General features: G+C 48.0%; 1 protein-coding gene across 5 annotated transcripts in view; it reads right to left on the bottom strand.

Annotated features, from left to right (window-relative positions):
- Positions 1-21,778, bottom strand: part of CRYBG1 (crystallin beta-gamma domain containing 1) — a 901,344-nt gene that overhangs the window by 77,754 nt on the left and 801,812 nt on the right. For all 5 annotated transcript variants that reach the window (XM_085611232.1, XM_085611231.1, XM_085611233.1 and 2 more), the window contains one exon: positions 16,244-16,276. In XM_085611232.1, coding sequence (XP_085467358.1) covers positions 16,244-16,276 — 33 coding nt within the window. The remainder of the gene's footprint in view (positions 1-16,243; positions 16,277-21,778) is intronic.

The raw sequence follows: 21,778 nt of genomic DNA on the forward strand, positions 1-21,778 counted from the left end.
GACTGGTATACTAGTTTCACAGCAGAGATGACCTACAACACTACACTGCCATCATAGGGATGGTAGTCCTTATAGGAAAACCAGGAGGCTCTTAAAAAAAAACAATTAAAAAAAAGTTTAACAAACCAAGGCAGTGATCCTTGAGAACACTACCCACTGTTAAAAATATTTTTGACATAGGAACCTTTGTGTAGTCGGTAACTTTAATATAACCCATTCAGAATCAGTATTGGGAAGGGGAGCCCTAAACATGCCTGTTTCCAGATACGCATTTGGTATGTAGCCACAAATCAAAATTGCAATTTGGTAAAGTGTTACTGAATCACAGTTAGTGTTTTCTACATACCAAAAAGTCATTTTTAGGTCACAAATTGCCCAAGTATGCGAATCAGACCCTTTGATAATGCCGAAAAGCATAGTACATCTGGTCCGTGACCTGCAAGGACTTTTGTAAGGGGTTTTAGCAGGCAAGCAGTAACAAAAGGAGTTGTTTTGGGTCACTTAAATGGAAGGACTATCGCTGGCAGGGAAACTTTCATTTGGTGAAAGAATAAGAGCCAAGTAAGATGCGGACAAGATGTGGACAAGACAAGTGTTTAGTTGGTATGTGGTTTAAGATACAAATGACAAGAAAGTAATACACGTCTGGTGGATTAAGAGTTAATTGACACGGCCGAATGTTGCTGTCTGCACATTATTTTCAAGATTGCATTTTCATAGTTTAGAAGAGAGAAGGTTATTGTAACTTTCAACAACCTGTTGAACATATTATGTGTTTCACATGGGTGTAATGTTGAAGTTCGTGTGACACAGGTATCTACACATCATGAACACAATATACACCAACTTGATAGAGACTTGATGTGGACAAGAAATGGACAAGACAAGTGTTTAGTTGGTATGTGGTTTAAGGGTCAAATGACAGGAATGAAGACAGCAATTTAATTGAGATTTTTAGACACAGATTCCTTGAATTAAATATTCCCCAGGCGTAAGCCTGAAACTGGACATTCTCAAGCAGTACAACCCTGTGTGCCAGTGGGTGCCACTGTTTGGCTTTGTGTTGGCATCGTCTGCGCCGGTTGAGAAATACGCAGTGCCTATATAGGCACCACTCCAGCGCACTGATGTTTGTAGGTTTCTTTCTACTTACCGTCTCTCAAGCTCCTTGCCGCCCAACGGCAGACGACCCCGCAACGTTCTTGATCCTGGTCTCACAGAGGTTCCTGGGAATGCTCGCGGAACTGCTTCTGATGATTGTCATCTCGATCCAAGTCATTGGGTAAGTCTCACAAGAAAAAGAAGTCGAACTGTTCTTCAACTTCTCCGTGAAAGTCCAGCTCATCGACCTGACACGGAAGCGTTGCCACGCAAGGCCTCGCTCTGCAGTGGACCTTGTCCCAGGGTCGGCTCCGGGCCTGTCAGAGTTTTCCAGAGCTGGAGCGAACTCCACACGACTCAATGAGTTTTATGAGGCTATGCACCTTGTATTTGGGTGGGCCTACCTCTAGAGTTCCACGAGTACGGTAGGGACCCCTACTGGTTCTCTGTCAGCAGGTCTGCCCTTGGCGCCAGTCGGGCTCCTTGGATCTGCTGCCGAATCAGGAGCGGCACTGCTCACGAGATAGCGACATTCCGCTGTGCAAGCTCTAGTGCAGTTGTGGCGCTGCCCCATAGTTAAACCTGAATCTGATACGGAACATGATGGGTGTATCCGGCGCTGGCCTGTACTATGCCAACCGAACAGGCACTGTATACTGAAAAATAGTGAAGGGAAAAAGCAGAACACTGCTCTGAGAAACAACCCCTTAAAAGCGAAGGCTAAACCCTCCCCGGATGCAGAAGATGATGTGAAAAAACATCATGGCAGACGACAGAAAGTCTGCAATCATAATATATAAGTGTGAAGGGCAACAAGTCCTGAACACCCGAGCAATGATAATCCACCACAAGTCGGCACCAGAAGGGACGGCGTATCCCCTGTAAGAGACCTATAGACTGAGGCAGAGCCAATAGACTTCAAAGTAATGAACTGCAGGGGAGGAAAGCGACCCCAAGGCAATTGAGAAAGGTGGTGGGGGGAGGGGGGTGAAACATAAGTAGATTCCACACTGGATGACCCAGGGCGTAGGGGAGTAAAGGGACACATGCAACATTAGCATACCGCCCAATCACGAGAATGGGTGGAGTAGAGCAAGCAAAACAGAATGAAGCACCCCATGGAGGAGTGAAGTGAAGATGTCACCCCACAGAAAGACAAAGCCACCCGGAGGGAGGCGAATGCAGAAACCCATCTTGAAAAGGTCCTCGCAGAACGGGGAGGATGGGCGGGCGTTAAGGAATCTGCAGCTAGACTGTGTCTCTACCAGCCGCAGATTCCTTAACTTAGAATAGATACCAAAGCCATACCCATAGAGGAGGTGGGTCTGCGACCGAACCCCACCAAGTTCCAGAGAGAACTTAGCCGTCAACAAAGTGATGAAACACAGTTGGGACAGCAATGCCAGCGCAGCCAACAACGGACTACAAAGCTCTGAAAAGAGTGGAAAACAATGGGAGGCAAAGGCACCACAAGCCATCAAAGAACAGCACGAAAACCCCCGTGTGTATACCGGGTTGAAAGAAAGAAAGCACAGAGTCAGCAAGGCCGGTGCGGAAGTGAGAGTATATGGCTTCGTGAAAGAAGATGAACTGAGCCTAGGGTCCGATGGATCCGCAGGATCCGATGTGTCGACAGGAAGCAAGACCCAGAGAGAGGACAAGATGGTATGACAGAGTCAGCGCATGCCGGTGAAGTATGCACAACAGTGAATAAAAGTACTGTTGAACCTGCACCAGCTAAGATACTTGGGGCAGTATTGGCAGGATGCCAACCCATGGCCACAAAGTGTGGCATTACCAGGAACACAAGATACTCCAGTACGCATTTGCTCCTTCACGAAGACATGTGAGAGGGCATACGGCAACAAGCAGAAGCACCCAGAACAGGACCACAGTAAGACTGGTATTGATGTGGAAGACAGGAATACACATAAGCATACAGTGAGGACAGCAGAACCACACCAAGTATAGGGAAATCCCCCTGTAGGGTAGCGCGAGCCGCCCAGATGTGAAGGACGCATCACCGGATAGGCAACCGGCAAAAAGTGAGCTCCGGCAAGCTGGACACACACACCAGAGCTTGCACCTTGATCAGACTGGGGCGAGGACCATGGACTCCTCAGCGAGGAACGTGGCCTGCGCGACCCCACTGTGGGAAGAGCACAGAGCAGAAATATAGGAAGAAAGATACACATCTACGCCATAAGTACCAACAGTCATGTTGAAGCAGAGATGGACCGGACAATGTCCAGATCTGTAGGCGACATCAGCCACCTGTCCAGGAGGAGCCAATGTCCCCTGCTAGACAGATGAGGAGATGGAGCTGGAAACAGTCAGGACCAACATAATGGCCTAGGGATGTACAGACAAGACCACCCAAGAAAGCGAGTATCCTGAAGAGAACACTTCCCCTGAGAGTGTTACAGCAGGAACCCAAAGCAGAAGCGTGGAAAACACCTGCGCGGAATGCAGCAGGGAAATAGTAAAAACTCCGGTTTGGGAAGTGCCCAGAAAATGAGGGCACCAGGCAGTGTACAGCATAGACGTACGTGGCGAAGATGCCACCGCCTATAGACAAGGCCAGACAGGGCTGAAGTACGAGAAAGCATTACCAATCCCGGAGAGTTGAGTGGCAGAACCAGTGACCGCAGAAGTGGAAAAACGCAGGCACCTCATGAAAGCGAACATACCAGGGTGCACCCACGATATGTGCAAACACTAAAAAAGAGTGCCGCGCAGTGGTTCCGCCCTGGCGCCATATGATGGTAGGGCGTCAGCCGCGGAAGAACTGTGCCGGAACAGAACAAGGGGTCCCAAGGGACAGTGGCTGGCGAAAAGAAGAGCAGCCAACATGGACAAAGAGGAGCACAGCAAAGCTGAAAAACGCCCCTTGGGAAAGGCAGGCGAAGCAGAAACCTCACGGTAGGGAACCTCTACCGATGCTTCAAAGTACTACGGACAACCGTAGACCCCAACCCTAACTGAAAGTGCAATAGAGCGACCCCAACCTGTGGTTCGCATAACAGCAGAAAGAGAGAACAGGCTGAACCACAGAAGAATCTCTGTGAGGAAGACTCCACAGGAGCGTACCAAGCCTTTCTTGTAGAAAGGCAGCTACACAATAGTCAGCAAATACCCCACATAGGGTAATTCTTAACCCCGGCAAGGGGAACATCTGGAGACAAGCTCACAGACAGAGGACTGAAAGGAAGGCAGAACCAGCTGACCAGCTGTACTGAACAAAGGCAAACCTGGCGGAGTAGCAGCCTAAACCATCTGGGTATTACGTCTTGAACCTAGGGTCCAAATCACACAAGGCAACACTGCCTATGCACAAGAAAAAGCAACACAAAGTCATACAGCGTATGAAAAAGATAGGTCACAAGGAGGAGAAAGCCAGGCCGCAAGGGTCAGAAAATCACGGGAGACCAGACATGAGGCGGGAGACTGCTGAATCAGCGTGACAGTCAAAAAGGTCCCCGCCATTGAATCGGCAAAACGACTATTGTGCAGCCATGCATGTCGGCGCAAAGCAACCGACCGGGCCATTGCCCTACCCATAGTCAGTAGCGTCCAAGGCCGATCGAAGGGAAAATTGAGCCCTTCCCCGGCCATCAAGAAGAAGGTGATGCAAGTCAGCCCGGGGCCCTTCTGGGAGAGAAGAAAGAAGGAGCTCAACCAAGTCCCAAAGGGCAAAGGAAGCACGTGCTAACATGCAAGACGTGTTCAAGGCACGGATGCCCGCACTGGCGGAGGCAAAAATGTGGTGACCACGTGTCTCCAGCCACTGAGACTCCCTAGTGGGAGGTAGCAACGGCAGAGCGAAAGAAGGCTGCAAGTCAAAAGCCGCCTGGACAACCAGACCCTGAGCTCTAGGGTGAAGGGACAAGCAGACAGGATAATTTGGGGCCGGGCAATGCTGGCGAGCAATGGCCCAATCAGCAGGGTCACCAGAGGAGGGCCGTGCCCAGGTACCAAGGAGGATGTCAAACAAAGACCCACCAAGGAGCAGCAAAGGCTCCACGTCCACAGATTTCATGTGGAGGAGATCCAGTAAAGGATCAGAGGGCAGGGGGCAGTGAAGAATATCTGCAGCCCTCGCGTAAGCCGCACTAGCCTCGGTCGCCATTCTGGGAGGCGACAACAAACCATCTGTGGGAGACGGTTGGAGGCTTACTCGTCCACTAGAAAGTAAAGGTGGAGCAGCCTGAGATTGATCCAAAGGCCATTGAACGCTAGGCACCTGCACCAACGACCCTAGGCATGGGGAGCCCAGACCAGAGGGATGTCATCCTCCTGTCACAGAGGAGCCGTAGGCGCCGGCATCGACCAATGCCGAGACGGCGTCGTATCAACGTCGAGAACATCCAGAGGGGACTCGGTCTGGGCGCAGGCCGACGGCGACTCGACCTCCACCTGCAAGGAGGAGAGAGGTCAACAGGGCGTCAAACTCGATGCCGCAGCCGACGACAGAGCAGGAAGCCGCACAGGGCTATGCAGCGACTGGACGGGTGGGCTGGACGGATGACTGGGATGCCCCTCCCTCCGGGCAGTGTCCCGTCGACGTCGTATCGACTTCAGAACCGGAGTCAATGCACGCAGCCGGCGCGAGGACGAATCCGCCGGCGAAGACCCGACATGAGTGCCTTCCTCCTCTGTGGGACCCGAAGGCGCACCAGGGAGAGGGGGTGACCCAAAGAAAAACTGGAGAGCTTTTGAATAGGCTTCCATTTGGGTCATTGTCGCTCTGACACCGAGATGGGTGGGTATGGGGGAGACGAAGGGTGGGTATGGGGGAGACGACTGCTGGGCGTCTGTGCCTGGCAAAGACCGGAGAGCAGCGGGCCCCAGCATCACGTTTACGGGAGGACGACATCTGAGACTTATGCTTGTGCTTTCCTGTCTCCGAACGACGTTCGCGGGAATGACCCAATGAGCAGGCCCAATCCCGAGAGGGAGATCGGCGGCATGAAGGAGCAGGACCGGACATCCGGGTGGCCAGCAGCTTCATACGACGCTCCCTTAGGAACTTTGGTTTCATCTGCAGACAGGCGTCGCACTCTTCGGAGTCGTGGTGCACTCCCAGGCACCACATACATATGGCGTGCGGGTCCGTGACAGACTTTTGCCGCGTACAGATCTCACACGCCTTAAAGCCCAAAGGCATCACACACTGTTCTGTGATGCCGAAGGCGTCGAGAAGGCCCGAAAAACAGGCCAAGGAACTGCTGGTTTTCCTGGACCAGCGTTGGGACGCGGAAAATAAGAAAACGGACGTCAGCATGCCGGGAGGGGCTTATATGACTCCGCTGACGTCACGTCTGTGGACGACGTCAGGGCGGAGCCGTGCGGCACCGCCCACCGGCGCGCAGAGGTGCTGCTGCGGAAAGTTTTCCAGAGCCAGTCTGACGCCTGGGGATATTCTAAGTTAAGGAATCTGTGGCTAGATGTCTCTATCAGATCTGTCTTGCGCCCCTGCTGTGGCTACAGTAGGGGCTACCAACCACATCCTTTCCCTGCCAGCCACCAAAGTTCTCAGCCCTTTCGTGGCCGTGGGTGCGGCTCCCACAGATCAGTTGAGACTACCAGCCACATGCGCTATCTGTTCACGGGAGGCCAAGAGCACTTTCAGTTTGCCTTGCTCTCTTTTGCCGTCACCAGTGCCCCTCAGGTATTTATGAAAGTGATGGCGTTGGTTGCAGCACATCTGCAGAGCTCAGGGGTTCTAGTCTTCCCTTCCCATAATGATTGGCTGTTGAAAGCGGGCTCGCCACAAGCAGTCATCTCCTACCTCAAGACCATGGTAGACCTCTTGCATTCACTGTGGTTCACTATCAACATGCCGAAGTCGCACCTCACCCACCTCTCAGACGCTCCCTTTTGTCGGGCCATTCTGGACACAGGCAGTTTCGGGTCTATCCTCCGGAACGGTGAGTCAAGGATATTCAGGCTATGATTCCGATTTTTCAGCCTCTATCTTGGATTTAGGTGAAACGGACTCTGAGGCTATCAGGCCTCATGGCCTCCTGTATCCTCCTTGTGACACATGCATATGATGGCTCTGCAGTGGGACCTGAAGTTCCAGTGGGCACAGCATCAGGGAAATCTCTCCGACCTGCTCCAGGTCTCAGAGGGAACTGCAAAAGAACTGCAGTGGTCGTTTACGAACCGTGATTGGGTCAGTGGCAGACCTCTCTCCCTACCCCAACTAGAGTATACCATAATGACAGATGTGTCACTCCTGGGCTGAGGCGGCCATCTGGAAGAGGTGCAGATCAGAGGACTCTGGTCTCCGGCAGAGTCCGCGTTCCACAAAAATCTGCTGGAGTTCCGGGCGATCCGATTGGCATTGGAAGCCTTTCTTCCTTCAATCAAGGGAAGACTAGTGCAGTTGGTACTGCAACAAACAGGGCGGGTGGGGACTTGCACCCTTTTTCAAGAGACCCTGCGCATCTCTGGACATGGCAGGAACTTCAGGGCATTTCCCTAGAGGTTCAACACCTGGCAGGCTATTTGAACGCCAGGGAAGACAAACTCAGTGCATCATGAATGGCGCCTCCATCCGCAGGTGGTGCAAGGTCTCTTTCTTGAGTGGGGAGAGCTTTGGTTAGATCTGTTCACCACCGCTGAGAATGAACAATGTCAGCAATGTTGCATGATGGATTTTCCAAGGTGTTTTTTACTCAGAGGCGCTTGAGTGGAACTCCGTCCTCCTGTAAGCCTTTCCATCAATATCACTCCTGCCCAGAGTACTCAAGAATATCTGGAATGAGGAGGCCCAAGTTATTCTTGTGGCGCCGGAGTAGGCAAGGAGAGTTTTGTATCCCTAGCTTCTGAGTATGAGCATTGGTCTTCCAACCAGGCTGCCCCTTTGAGAGGATCTTCTATTGCAGCAATAGGAGAGGGTTGTGCACCCGAATCTGCGCATCCCCCCCACCTTCATGCATGGAGATTGAGCGGCGACATTCAACAACTTCTGACCTTCTCCCCAACGTCTACAACTTCTGATCTTCTCCCCAACGTCTTTAATGTTATTTCGGCAACCAAGCGTCCGTCGACCGAGACGGTATACACCTGCTGTTGAGAAAAATTTGTGGCATGGTGTGTAACCAGAAACATTGACTTCCTGAACCCTTAACCCAAATTCTCCTATTTGAGATTTCTCTGGCCCAGCAGGGTTCTGCTTTGGGCACAATTGAATATGCTACTTACCAGTATGCATCTGTTCTTGGCATGTAGGGCTGCTGACATTCATATCTGTGCATAGATCGCCGCCTAGTGTTGGGTCCGGATGTTTGCACGTTGTTGTCCTGGAAGAGTCTTCGAAGTATCCTTGGATAGGTGACTCCTCCCCTGGACTACAGTGCGCATGGGCATCCTCTCCATCCTCAGATTGTTTTTCGCCATTGTGGCAGTGATGGAGTAGATACAGAAAGTGATGACCATGCTTGCAGTAATTCTGAGAGCTGCAGCTGCGACAGGCGCCGGGGAGGAGGGAGGGCGATATGAATGTCAGCAGCCCTACATGCCAAGAACAGATGCATACTGGTAAGTAGCATATTCAGTTCGAGGCATGTGGGCTGCTGAATTCATATCTGTGCATAGAATACATAGCAGTGCCCTCTATTAGCGGCGGCTACCCGTGCCAGCTGCAGCGGTCTGAAAAAGTGTTTTGAGAACAGCCTGTCCTACAGCTGCCTGCTGTTTTGACTGCACATCTACGCAATAGTGTTTTGTAAATGTGTGTGTAGTGGACCATGTGGCTGCTCTGCATATATCATGCAGGGGAATATTTCCTAGGAAGGCCATGGAAGCCCCCAACTTACGTGTTGAGTGGGCTCGTGGTGGAATAGTTAATGTGCGTTTTGCCTTTTGATAACAGATTTGAATACACTTAACTATCCATCTGGCTATCCCTGCTTTGGAGATGGCGTTACCTTTGTGGTGTGGGGCAAAGGCAACGAACAGTTGTTTTGTCTTCCTGAATGGTTTAGTCCTGTCGATGTAGTACATGAGGGCCCTCTGTACATCTAGTGTATGTAGTGCCCTTTCTGCAACAGTTTGTGGGTTTTGGAAGAAAACGGGCAGTTCAATAGTCTGGTTCATGTGGAACTGCGATATTACCTTGGGCATGAACTTGGGGTTGGTACGTAGTACGACCCTGTTGGCGTGAACCTGAATAAATGGCTCTTGAACGGTTAGTGCCTGGAGTTCACTAACTCTTCTGAGGGAAGTGATCGCTACTAGGAAGGCCACTTTCCAGGTAAGGAATTGAATCTCGCATGAGTGTAGAGGTTCAAAGGGTGGACCCATCAGGCGTGTGAGGACCAAGTTGAGGTTCCACATTGGAGCCGGTGGGTGACTAGGTGGAATGACTCGTTTGAGCCCTTCCAAGAATGCTTTGATGGCAGGCACTCTGAATAGAGAGAGGTGCTGCCTGGTTTGCAGATAGGCTGATATTGCGGTCAAATGGACACGTATAGAGGTGTACGCCAGATTGCATCGATATAGGTGTAAGAGATAACAGATGATGTTTTGGATGGATGCGTCCAGCGGGTTGATGTCATTATTACCGCAATAAATGACGAACCTTTTCCATTTGGCTGCATAGCAAGCTCTGGTAGTGGGTCTCCTGGCCTCCTTGATGATGTCCATACAGTCAGGTGGCAGGTTGAGATAGCCAAACTCTAGGACTTCAGGAGCCAGATCGCCAGATTCAGCTGTTGCGGATCTGGGTGCTGAACCTCTCCATGGTTCTGCGTCAAATGCGCGGGTTTGATCCGCAGCCTTTGATGCGGCACCACGGAAAGTTCGAGGAAGGTGGTGTACCACGGCTGGCGTGCCCACGTGGGAGCAACTAGGACGAGTGTCAGGGAGTGTTGTCGGAGTTTGCGGGCCACTAGCGGTATCAATGGCGCTGGGGGAAAAGCGTACGCAAATCTGCCGGACCAGTTCATCCATATCGCATTGCCCTGCGACTGCGGATGTGGGAATCTGGCGGCGAAGCTTGGGCATTTTGCGTTTTCGCTTGTCGCAAATAGGTCTATCTCCGGATGACCCCACTGCTGAAAGTACGGTTGGAGTACTGATGGGTGTAACTCCCACTCGTGCATTTGGTGGCTGTGTCTGCTGAGCAGATCCGCCATCTGGTTGTCCTTGCCAGGGAGGTGTTCCGCCATGAGGAACATGTTCCTTTGAATGGCCCACTTCCACATGCTCTGAGCCAGATGAGACAACTGTGGAGAGTGTGTGCCTCCCTGTTTCTGTATGTAGTACATTGCGGTCATGTTGTCCGTCCGGATCAACACGACCTTGTTGCATAGATGTACTTTGAATGCCTTCATGGCTAGGAAGATTGCCATCAATTCCAGAAGGTTGATGTGCAACTTCTTTTGTTGTGTTGTCCATAGTCCTTGCACTGTGTAGTGGAGTACATGAGCTCCCCATCCCTGGAGAGACGCGTCCGCTGTCAGTACTATTCAGTACTATTTGTGGGACAGGCTCTTGGAACGGTCGGCCCTTGCAAAGGTTTTGTGGATTCCACCAATGCAGAGAGTTGTATGCCCGACCGCTCACCAACACTAGGTCCTTTAACTGTCCTTGAGCCTGATTCCACTGACGTGCTAGGCACTCCTGAAGTGGGCGCATATGTAATCTCGCGTGCGGGACTATGAAGATGCAGGAGGCCATCATGCCTATCAACTGCATAAACACTCGCGCTGGAAGTGAGTGATTGGGTTTGAATTTGGAGATCAGCAGTTGTATGCTGTTGATCCTCACTAAATTTGGCTGAGCTGTGGCCGCCAGAGTGTCTATAGTCGCACCTAGGTACTGTTGTACGTGTGCGGGCTGGAGATGGGACTTTGGATAATTCAGTGAGAATCCCAGACTGTGAAGAAGGTGAATGGTGCGGGACATGTGGCTTGCACATTGCTGGGCTGACTTCGCTTGAACGAGCCAGTCGTCTAGGTAGGGGTAGACGTGTATATGCTGCCTCCGTAGATGTGCTGCCACCGTAGCTAGGCACTTCGTGAAAACCCTGGGCGCTGTTGTCACGCCGAAGGGAAGGACTTTGAACTGATAGTGCTGCCCCTGAACAGTGAACCTGAGGTATTTTTTGTGTGAGGGGTGGATGGGTATGTGAAAGTACGCATCCTTGAGGTCCAGTGTGGCTAGGAAGTCTCCCTGCTTGAGAAGCGGAAGGACTTGCTGTAGAGTGAGCATATGAAAGTGCTCTGAAAGAATGTACTGGTTCAGGGGTCTCAGGTCCAATATAGGTCTGAGCGACCCGTCCTTTTTTGGAATTAAGAAGTAGAGGGAGTACACTCCCGCACCCTGCTCGTGGATGGGTACGACCTCTATAGCGCCTTTTAGAAGCATACTTTGCACTTCTTGCTGTAAGAGCGTTAAGTGCTCTGAGGACATAGGACGGCTTCTTGGTGGTATTGTGGGTGGAGTGGAGGTTAACTCCAGACAGTAACCGTATTTTATAATATCTTTGACCCACCTGTCCGTGGTGATGGAATTCCACGTGGACAGGAACCTTTGTAGCCTTCCCCCGACAGGTGTTATGTGGTCGGGAGGAAGGGAGAGGGCGTCACTGCTTGTTCTTGGGGGAGGACCTGGTGTTGCCGTAGCCGCGTCCTCTGCCCTTTGTGCTGGAGCCACGATATCCACCTCGGGTGTTTTTATCATAGGTGGTCTGTGTATTGCCTTTGCTATATGTTTGTTGTGACCCCTGTCCTCTACCTGCTCCCTTGTTTCCGGGGCGACGAAAGGAGCCGCTCCGAAAGGACTGAGTTTGTAGTGCGCCCATGGACTTTGCAGTGTCCGTATCCTTTTTTATCTTTTCGAGGGTGGTGTCAACCTCTGGCCCGAATAAATAGTCGGGGTTGACGGGCTGGTTCAGTATATTGTTTTGTACCTCAGGCTTGAATCCTGAGATCCGTAGCCAGGCATGTCGTCGCAACATGACGCTTGTGTTTATGGCTCTGGCAGCCGTGTCTGCAGCATCTAGTGCGCATTTGATGAAAGCGTTCGTTAGTAGCTGTCCTTCTCTGATGAGCATTTCTGCGCCTTCCTTGAACTGGTCAGGGAGATGTTGGAATATTTGCTCAAGTGTGTCATAGTGCGCTCTATCATAGCGAGCAAGGAGCGCCTGAGTGTTGGCTATGCGCCATATGTTGGCAGCTTGGGCGGCAACTCGCTTGCCAGAGGTTTCTAACACCTTGGACTCTTTGTCCGGGGGAGGAGCGTCACCTGTTGTTTGCGAGTGTGCCCTCTTGCGTGCATTCGCTACGACGATGGAGTCGAGTGGTAATTGTCCTCTGATGTAAGTAGGATCCCCAGGTGCTGATCTGTATTTTTTATCAATCCTGGGGTTTATCACTCGTGCCCTGGTGGGCTCTTTGAAAATGTCCTTGGCTGGTTTGAGGACCCCCTTCAACATTGGCAGAGTCTTTACATGTCTTTCTGAGGATGCAAAGGTGTCCATTAGAAAGTCATCTTCGATGGTATCAGAGTGAAGCTGCACCCCATGGTTATTGGCAGCACGTTCGATAAGAGCATTGAACGCCGCAGTATCCTCCGTAGGAGATGTCTTTGCCCCATAGAGTTGTGGATCCTGTGCATCGAGAGGTGCACTGGGGTCTGCAGGGTCGCCCCAAGTTTGATCAGGGTCCTGCTGGTCATCAGGGTCCGTGTCTACATGGTAGGGGACTTGGTCAGCCATGTAGTCCTCCAATGCGTCTGTATCGGAGCGTGTGGGGGAGAACCGGTGTGGATCCTGGTAGGATGAATGGAAGGGTTCATAAAGGAGAGGTTCCGATTCTGCAGGCAACTTCCTTTTTAGTGGGATCCTGAAAGGGTCCAATGGCGGCTCCGAAGTTATCCTTCGGTCCTGGAGAATCATCCTGCCAGTGCCGGCGTCGATGATACGTGCCGGAGACGTCTCAGCAGGTGTGACCGTAGGTTGGGTGACCCGTGTCCTGAGTTGGAACATTTTTGGGATTGTTGACGGAGGCAAGCCGAAGGTAATGTTGGTCGGCACCGAAGAGGCTGCGGGAGCTCCGACCGAACCGGAGCCCGACGTGTCCTGGAGGACAGGTGTGGTTTTGCTGCCTTGCGTCACACCAGGTCGTACTTGGGGCGCCTTCGAGGCTTTGGCACCGGCCAGGCTCGTAGAGGCGGCCGTAGATTTTTTCGGTGCCGGCGGGTCATCGAGTCGGGGTGAAGAGATCACCGTCGAAGTCTTCGATACCTGAGGCTTAGGTGTCGTCGAGGGAGCGATGTGAGACACAGCAGGCGGTACGGCCCTTGGTGTCGTCGGTGCCGGTAGCCGAGCAGGTTTGTCGGTGCCGATGGCTTTTTTCCGTTTGTCGACTCCAACGTCGCCCGCTTCAAGTTCGGCACCGAAGTCCCTCTTGGTGCGGTCGGTGCCGACGCGGTGCGCTGGCGTCGAAGGCCTCGATCCGACCAGCGCTACTTTCAGTTTCGGTTTCGGTGGAACCTGAGCAGCTTTCGGTTTCGGTTTTGTGGTAGGGAAACCAGCCTGTTTATGTAGTAATGGCTGCCGCTGAACGTCCGAGGCCGGGCCCGAGGGCGGGGCCGAAGAACTGCGGGATGGGTCTCGGGTAAGGCCCGAAGGCGATCCCTCGACCGGAGCCATAGGCTGTGGCACTGGTGTTTGAACGGTTTGAACAGGTAGGCCTTGTTCATCATTGGAGCTACTTTCTTCGGCCCCGAAGGCCTCCTCGTCGTCTCCTACCTCGGTGTCGTCTTCACCTCTGTGGAAGAGTGACTCGTCTTCCTCGTCCGATCCGGGTTCGTGTTCGGAAACTGGACTGGAGGGCAAGACTTCCAATTCCTCGACGTCTTCGGCCTCGCCGAAGATGTCTGTTGGGGCCGGTGCCGCGTGCTGCGCCTCGAGTCTCGCCGCTCGTCGATTCCGCAGAGTCTTCTTCGAGCGGAACCGGGCACAGGCCATGCATGTTGATTCGTCGTGGTCCGGCGAAAGGCATTTGTTGTACACCGGATGGACGTCGATGTGTGGGTACTTCGCATTGCATACCGGACACCTTTTGAATGGCGTCCTGGATTCCATCGTCGAAGTAGTCGATGGACAGGTAAATGCGAAAGCAGTCGGTGCTGAAAGTTAGTAAACTAACAAATTCTATCGAACCCGATCGATAAACAGTACCGACGCGAACTAAAGGCCTTTTGGCCTCGAAAAAATATTTTCCTAACTGGAGCTAAGATAGCACATCCGAACCCAATGGCGGAAAAAAACAATCTGAGGATGGAGAGGATGCCCATGCGCACTGTAGTCCAGGGGAGGAGTCACCTATCCAAGGATACTTCGAAGACTCTTCCAGGACAACAACGTGCAAACATCCGGACCCAACACTAGGCGGCGATCTATGCACAGATATGAATTCAGCAGCCCACATGCCTCGAACTAAAGGTTATCTGCCATTTCAGAGCATTTTTGCGGTTGCCGAACCAACCTTCTCTGTTCTAGTCAACTGTTGTGATTAGGTTCCTGAAAGGATCACAGCACAGGTTTCCTCCAAAGCGAATCATCATGCCTCAGTGGGATCTTAACCTAAACATGCGCGCACCCTTTGAGCCGCTACACAACGGCCCACTTCACTTACTGACTATCAAAACAGCTTCTCTAGTAGCCATAACATCAGCAAGGCGGGTCAGAAAACTGCAGGCCCTTTCTGCGCATCCTCCTTATACCAACTTTTACCCAGACAAGCTGGTTCTGAGGACCTGTGCCTTCTACCTCCCAAAGGTTGCGACACCCTTTCATGTAGGGCAAAACATCATCTTACCTACCTTTTTTGTTCTGCATCACCCTTCTAAAGAAGAGGAGAGACTCCTAAGAAGAGTAATGTTCTACCTTGATTGCACAAGATAGACTCGGTGGATGATCAACTCTTTGTATTTTGGAGCTATGGAAGGGAAGGCAGTGCAGAAACATATCTCGATGGATGGTTCTCTTCATTAAGATCAGCTATGCCCTGGCCAAAAAGCAAACCCCTGAGGACTTGAGTGCTCATTCTACCACAGCCAAGGCTGCGACCACTGCATCAGCTTACATAGTCCCTGTCCAGGACATCTGTCAAGCATAATGTGAGCGCCGTTACACACGTTCACAAACCTTTACTGTCTAGATCAGAGGTCTTTAAACTGGGGGGCGCCAGGCACTGTCAAAGAGAATCCTCATGCTGATAACTGTGCTTTGTTTATATTGAAAGAAAACAGAGGGGCAGAATGCCACTTCGTAATGAGCCATTACTAACATATTTTGTCATTCATATGATGGCTGGGAGTAGGTGTCAAAGGGGGAGGGCCACTAAATGATAATTTTACACTTTAGTAAGCCCTGGCTGACCAGAATAGCATGTTTGCAATCATGTATTTGATTGCATTTTTCAAACCGATAATAACAATGTTCAAATATGCTTATAGATATTTAAAGATAATCAATGTCCTAGAATAATTGGGAAAAATATGTTTTTTTTCGGAGGGGAGGGGGGCAAGTTTTTTTTTTACACTGAAAGGGGCGCGGCATTAAAAAGTTTGAAGATCACTGGTCTACATGATCAGGTCTGTCGTGATGGGCACTTTGCCCGTTCAGTCCTGCAGGAATTTTTGATTTAATCTGCGTCGCAGACTAACCTTCAGGTAGGTATTGCTTGGGTATCTCTTCTAAGTTAACTAATCTGAGGTACAAGTCTCTAACAGATGAACAAGTTACTTACCTTCTCTGTTAGAGACTATATAGCAGTAAATTCCTTTATACCCCTCCCAATCTCCCTGACCTGCAGACTAATTCATTAGGGTCACCATTCTCACGGCCTTAGCAACCAGTATGTCAGCATTCATCGTGGCACTGCGCTTGTAGTGTGGAAAGTCGCAAAAATAAACTGATGTCAGCTCGCTGGGGTGGCACCTATATAAGCACCGCACACCTCACTTCTGCCACGGTCTACGCCGATGCAGAGCCAAACAACATTAACTACCGCCACAGAGAGTTACTGCTCGAAAATTTCCAGATCCAGTCTGGCACCTGGGGAATATTCTAAACCTAAATATAAACACATTTTAAACTAGCATAATTAATTATATTTACCTTAAATTTCCCCAGGGGACTACCAATGGCATCCTAGAACGTGAAAGAGAATGAAACAGCAGGTTAAAATAATTCACCAGAGCCGTATTGTTAACAAAGAACTCATTGCATGAAAATGTAGATACATCAAAGAAGACAAATGTAAGTACATTAAGGGCTCTCGAAAAACTATGGTTACAGGTACACTGTGGTGGTGGTGGTGGTATCTTCTTAAGGCAGTGATTTCCAGCTAGCCTTACAGCCTACTGCATGTCACCAAAGACCAAATATTGCAGTAATAAATTAGTATTTAACAAAAGAATGCATTCTGGGGGTTATAGTATTGTTCCTATTCTCTACAACTAACTGGATTCACACACACATGAATTGTTTGTAAAAGAAAAACCCATGACTAGGATGTACTATCCCTGGTATCACGAAGCAAGTGGAAACACTATTTTAAACCAATAAACAGTGAATCCTATTGTTCTGTTGAGTAGAGGAAGAAGAATAAACAGCAAAAAGGCAAAATGGTAAACCAACAATGAAAAACACAATCAAAGCCATCCTGCCATAATTTAAAAAAAAAAAAAAAAGATTCTACTAGAGGGAGATCATGAATAACAGGAAAACAAGGTATGCCAAACTCTGTATGTTAAATGTGGGTGCCAGCATAAACACTTATTTCTTCTTTTGGGAGATTGTCGATTATGAATAACTATCAATGAACCAATCTGTAAATACTGTAAGACCAATCAAATATGTACATTGCAGATGATTTCTGCTGTAAGTAATCCAATTACATTGGTGCCTTTATATCACGGAATTAATACATTTATGTTGTGCCTTAGGTGTCAATTTCTCCCTGCAAGTTTGCTTATCACACACGGTTTGTACTGTTTTCCTCTATCATAATAAAGAATTTCTTTAAAAAAAAAAAATATGCATCATGCAGAAAAAACAAATAAAAATAAAAAAGGTTAAAAAAAATTACTACCACACTGGTCTGCTTCCAGTTCTTATAACATCAACTATAATTGGATTCTCTTCCAGGGGATCCTCATCAATAGTCATAAGCATTAGATTAGAATATTCCCGCCCATGCGCGGGACCCTGGAAACACTATATTATATGTGCCCCACATATAAATATCCATATATATATATATATATATATATATATATATATATATATATATATATATATATATATATATATATATATATATATATATACATATATATATAAAAACAAGCAATTGCAGCCTAACCAACATCAGAGCTGAAACATGCTGAAAGGAATTTCCACTAAACATATAAAACATGCATTAGAAACAGGAGAAACAACCATAAAAAATTGTTTAGAAACTGTTTTAATGCTCAGTATACAGTAGAAATTCTCATAAACCACTGAAAGCATAGTAAGCTCCCAGGCTGCATTGCAAATACCCAGTCTAACAAGACTGAAAAGCTAACCTGTAGCTGCATAGCAATAAACTGACACCGTGCCTTTAAGGCACACCTAACCTCCCAGCTTCCCATCATGCTTCAGGGGTGGCAGTTAGCTCAGTTGTTCTTTCCGGCTCCTTCAGGAAGGATCCTGGCAACACAGCTCCACTTGGATTCTTTCCTCAAACCGTCCGCTATTACAAAAACGCCTAAATATATGTAGTTAGCTGCATGAATTAGTTGCTTCTATCTGGAGACTCATTTCTCACAACTTGGCCTATCATTTCACTTGTTAAGGACGAGCCAAAAACAATCTATCACAAAATGCTGATGGAGCAAAAGGATGTCAGAGCCCACTCTTGATACTTTATGTTGCAGTTGACTTTCCTATTCACTTTAAAACAGAAGTGTGTAAAACAGGGGATGAATAAGGTTATGTCTGCCACATGAGAAGACACAAATCAGAATTGAGGGTGTCCCTCAGTTTCACCTGACTTCATATACTTTGCTACTTCTTGGCAACTGATTTGCAGATGAGCAAAGGAATCGGGGAGTTGAGTGCGGGTATAGTTCTTACACAATTTAGATGTAGAAAGGAGCACTTGCGTCAATTCTTACATTTTGCAGCCCATGAACTGTCTTTTTACATCCAGTGAGTTGCTTATGTTGCTTTCCAAAAGCTAGGTTGCCATGTTGTTTCTTATGCCTTTTCGTAGGATCAACATGCGGGCCCCCTCCTCTTCATTTTTCTCTCTGCCATGTCTTTATTATAGATCGGGTAATGAGATTATTGATGGTGAGCAAAAAACGATGGATTTAGGCCCAGATCTCTGTACTGGGGTGAATGTATGACATTGTTCTGCATTCTGCCAATCAATAGTTCTTTTTGCATCTTTAAAGTCCAGGCAAAATACTTTCTCTACTAGGCTTGAGCTACAAACGTACCGGTGGGGGATGTATGACAACATCCCCATGATCTACAGCTTGAACAATCGTTTTCCATTGTTAAGGTCCTAATTCAAAATCTGAGCCAAACAGTTTGATGCAACCAAAGTAATTGCACTTTGTAAAAATATACGCATTACGACATCAAATGGTTATTGACCTGTAACAATGCATCTTCTGCATTAATGTCTGGATTCGCTCTGTAGGTCATATGTCCGAGGGAGGATTGCCATAATACTTAAAAACATTAGGCTTTTCAATTCTGTGCTGGCAATTAGAATGGCACAATCCTCTTAACCACCCACTGGATGACATCTAATTTTGGGAAGCCAGATCTGGATGACTGGATATTTAATTTCTGAATAGACTGTCTTCACAAGCTAATAGACAGAAGGTATTGGGAGGCGGAAATTGTTGCTCCAAGTGACACTGTCCTGTCTGGCAAAGGTAATAAGCTTATAAATGAATATCAAGCAGGTGGCATTGATTAATAGGAAGGAGCATTGATGAATGAGGTTTTACTCGGCATGTTTTCAGTACAGAATAATCAAATGGGTATTTATATGTCTTAGAGAAATTCTCAAAACAATGTAATTTAGGAAGTTTAGAAGTAACAATCCTATAGTTTGTTTTAAGTAGAAGAAAGAAGAATTTAAGGATTGCTGCAGTAATAACAAGGTCTCTAGTAAGCACAAAATCACATTGTAAGGAGTACTAGAATTTATATAATAAAGTTGATGGATTAAAGTGTCCAGTGCCCGTCAGAGACACCTCGTTCGAAAACAATCTTACAGAAATGGAAACTGCAAAAGTTGAAAGGGTTTACCTTTGATTTTGGAAGCTTTTAATCAATAATAAACCTATAGACAGCTTCCATATGAACAGGTATTATGCACCTGCCCACTAACTACACATGAATTTAAAAGGAAAATAATGCAAGACGACAAATGGATTAGAGAATCAGAAAAAGCTTTCAGAATATAAACTGCAATGAATGAAAAATGTTCACCAAACCGAAGAAAAGAGTAAAACTGCACACCCTACAACGAAGGATGAAAGTCAATACCTCTTGCTGCTGGGAAAACAGAAGGAAGTAAATACACTTAACATTTACCCAGGGACAGTGGGCTAGAGACCACAAAAGCCTCAGATCTATGTGCTAGCCAAACGGAATGACAGTGACATTTGCTTTTTCTTTCCCTGTTTCAAAAGCGCGTGGCACCATAAGGAGTGACTGTTAGAGCTTGGACATTACTATAATTTGTCATGTGGAACCCGTCACCAGAATGTAACTAACTGGATTGTGGTTCACTATTTATCGATCATAATAGTTGCTTCCCACTTATTTGTGTGAAACCCAGCACTAAACTTCCTTTCCTTTGCGTCCCACTGACTGACTGAAAAACAAGATGGTTTAATTTAGAAAGACAACATTCTAAATGGCACCCTCCTAGTGAGGAATGACCATCCTTCACGGAGATTGGAACCTGCTGAATAAATCTGGATGTAGCACATTGTCTGTAAAAGCCATCATCTAGTGGCTTTATGCAAGAAACCATCTGCTCCAAAAAAACATCATCAAATGAATGGTTTCGCTGAGAGGCAACTGAACTGAAACAAGCCACTGAAATCTGGAATGGCACTGGCGCAAGTCAATCTCTAATGAGAATAAAACCCACTGCAAGATTACAAGTGAGAGCAATTAAGTGAGCCAAAAAGAGCTTATTTAGCTGCCTGTATCAACAAACCACCCAAACAAACAATAAAATCTTCACATCTGGCAAGCAAACCAACACAATCTTCACATGTGGCATGAATAAGTCAGCCTCGGTGCCCTAAAATGCATCCCATGTACAGCCAAACAAAACTGTGAAGAGAACTAGAGTGCTTCTAAATCCCAAATTACAGAAATGTGCGAGTTAATCACCAACAATCCAGAAATACTTCTCCATTCGCCCATCGCCTCTTCTTCACTGCTTTAACCTGCCTTCACCTCATTCAAGTTTCTCTTTCTACTTCTCAACTTTGGCTACATCAGAGCTGACAAAACTGTCTGGAAAGACTAAAGCTTTAAACTCACCCTTGGAGCCTCCTGCTTAACCCACAACTCTTCCACTCTTTCAAAACAGACACAACCAACATGTTGTCCTCTTAATGGGAGTAGTGATGAACCTGCAGAAACATGCAATCATAAAACCCCTCTTAAAAAAACACAAAAAAGAAAAAAAGCTAACATCTTGTCAAATTACCATCTCCAGTCTCTTATGTCCCAACAAGGTCATAGACAGGGAGGTAACATGACCACACCTACAACATATCGACGACCTCACATGTGCCAATTCATGTCCAGCTAGACAATCTGCAGGACAATTTATATTGAGTCAAGGAACTAGGCATAATCTTTGACTCTGAACTCGTGAGCTACTCCCTAAATTAACACAGTAGGGAAAAGCACCAACCTTCAGCTCTCCGTTGTTTGCAAAACACTTCCAAAATGATCACAAAGATGGGCTGATAGCTTCCGTTGAGATGACATTTCTGGAATAGTACATCATATCCACAGATCCTGGGAGTATGGAGCCTTACCAAAATTACAGAATGACCTTAACACTTTGCTGGTATCTCAACCAGACTACAAAGAGTTTAGGAAAGTCCTGAAGACTAAACTATTCAGGCAACCTTTTAACAGATCTGTTAAGGAAAGACCGCAACAACAATGGGCAGGCAATGCCAGGAGGCATCATGGGGCACCTTAAATACTCCCCATCGGGCTCACTTCATAGTTCGCTTCCTGAGAGGGATAGATGATAGGGCCTCTCTTCCAAATTACAACCTTAGTTGACAATTTACTATATTCTCATCCTTCATCCCACTGCTACTTTTAAGATAAGAGAAGTCGGACTCTGACAAGAAGGCCCAGCAGTGGATTCTCCATTAAAAAAATACAAACTGCACAGCTTTTTGAGATTGCCTTGAAAATCCAGCTCTAAGCCATTGGCTATGAAACATTAGATGCGAGCAATGAAGGTTTCGGCATGGAAACAGCAAGTAATACTCCGCTACCTTGGCTTAAGTCCACCATACAGCAGAGAAGCCATGTGTGCTGCTATTTAATTTCAGGAATATGAGAAAGGGCAGAGGGAAAATATGAAGCCAATGTCCC

Source organism: Triturus cristatus, chromosome 6 (genome assembly GCF_964204655.1).
Source record: "Triturus cristatus chromosome 6, aTriCri1.1, whole genome shotgun sequence".
NCBI lineage: Eukaryota > Metazoa > Chordata > Amphibia > Caudata > Salamandridae > Triturus > Triturus cristatus.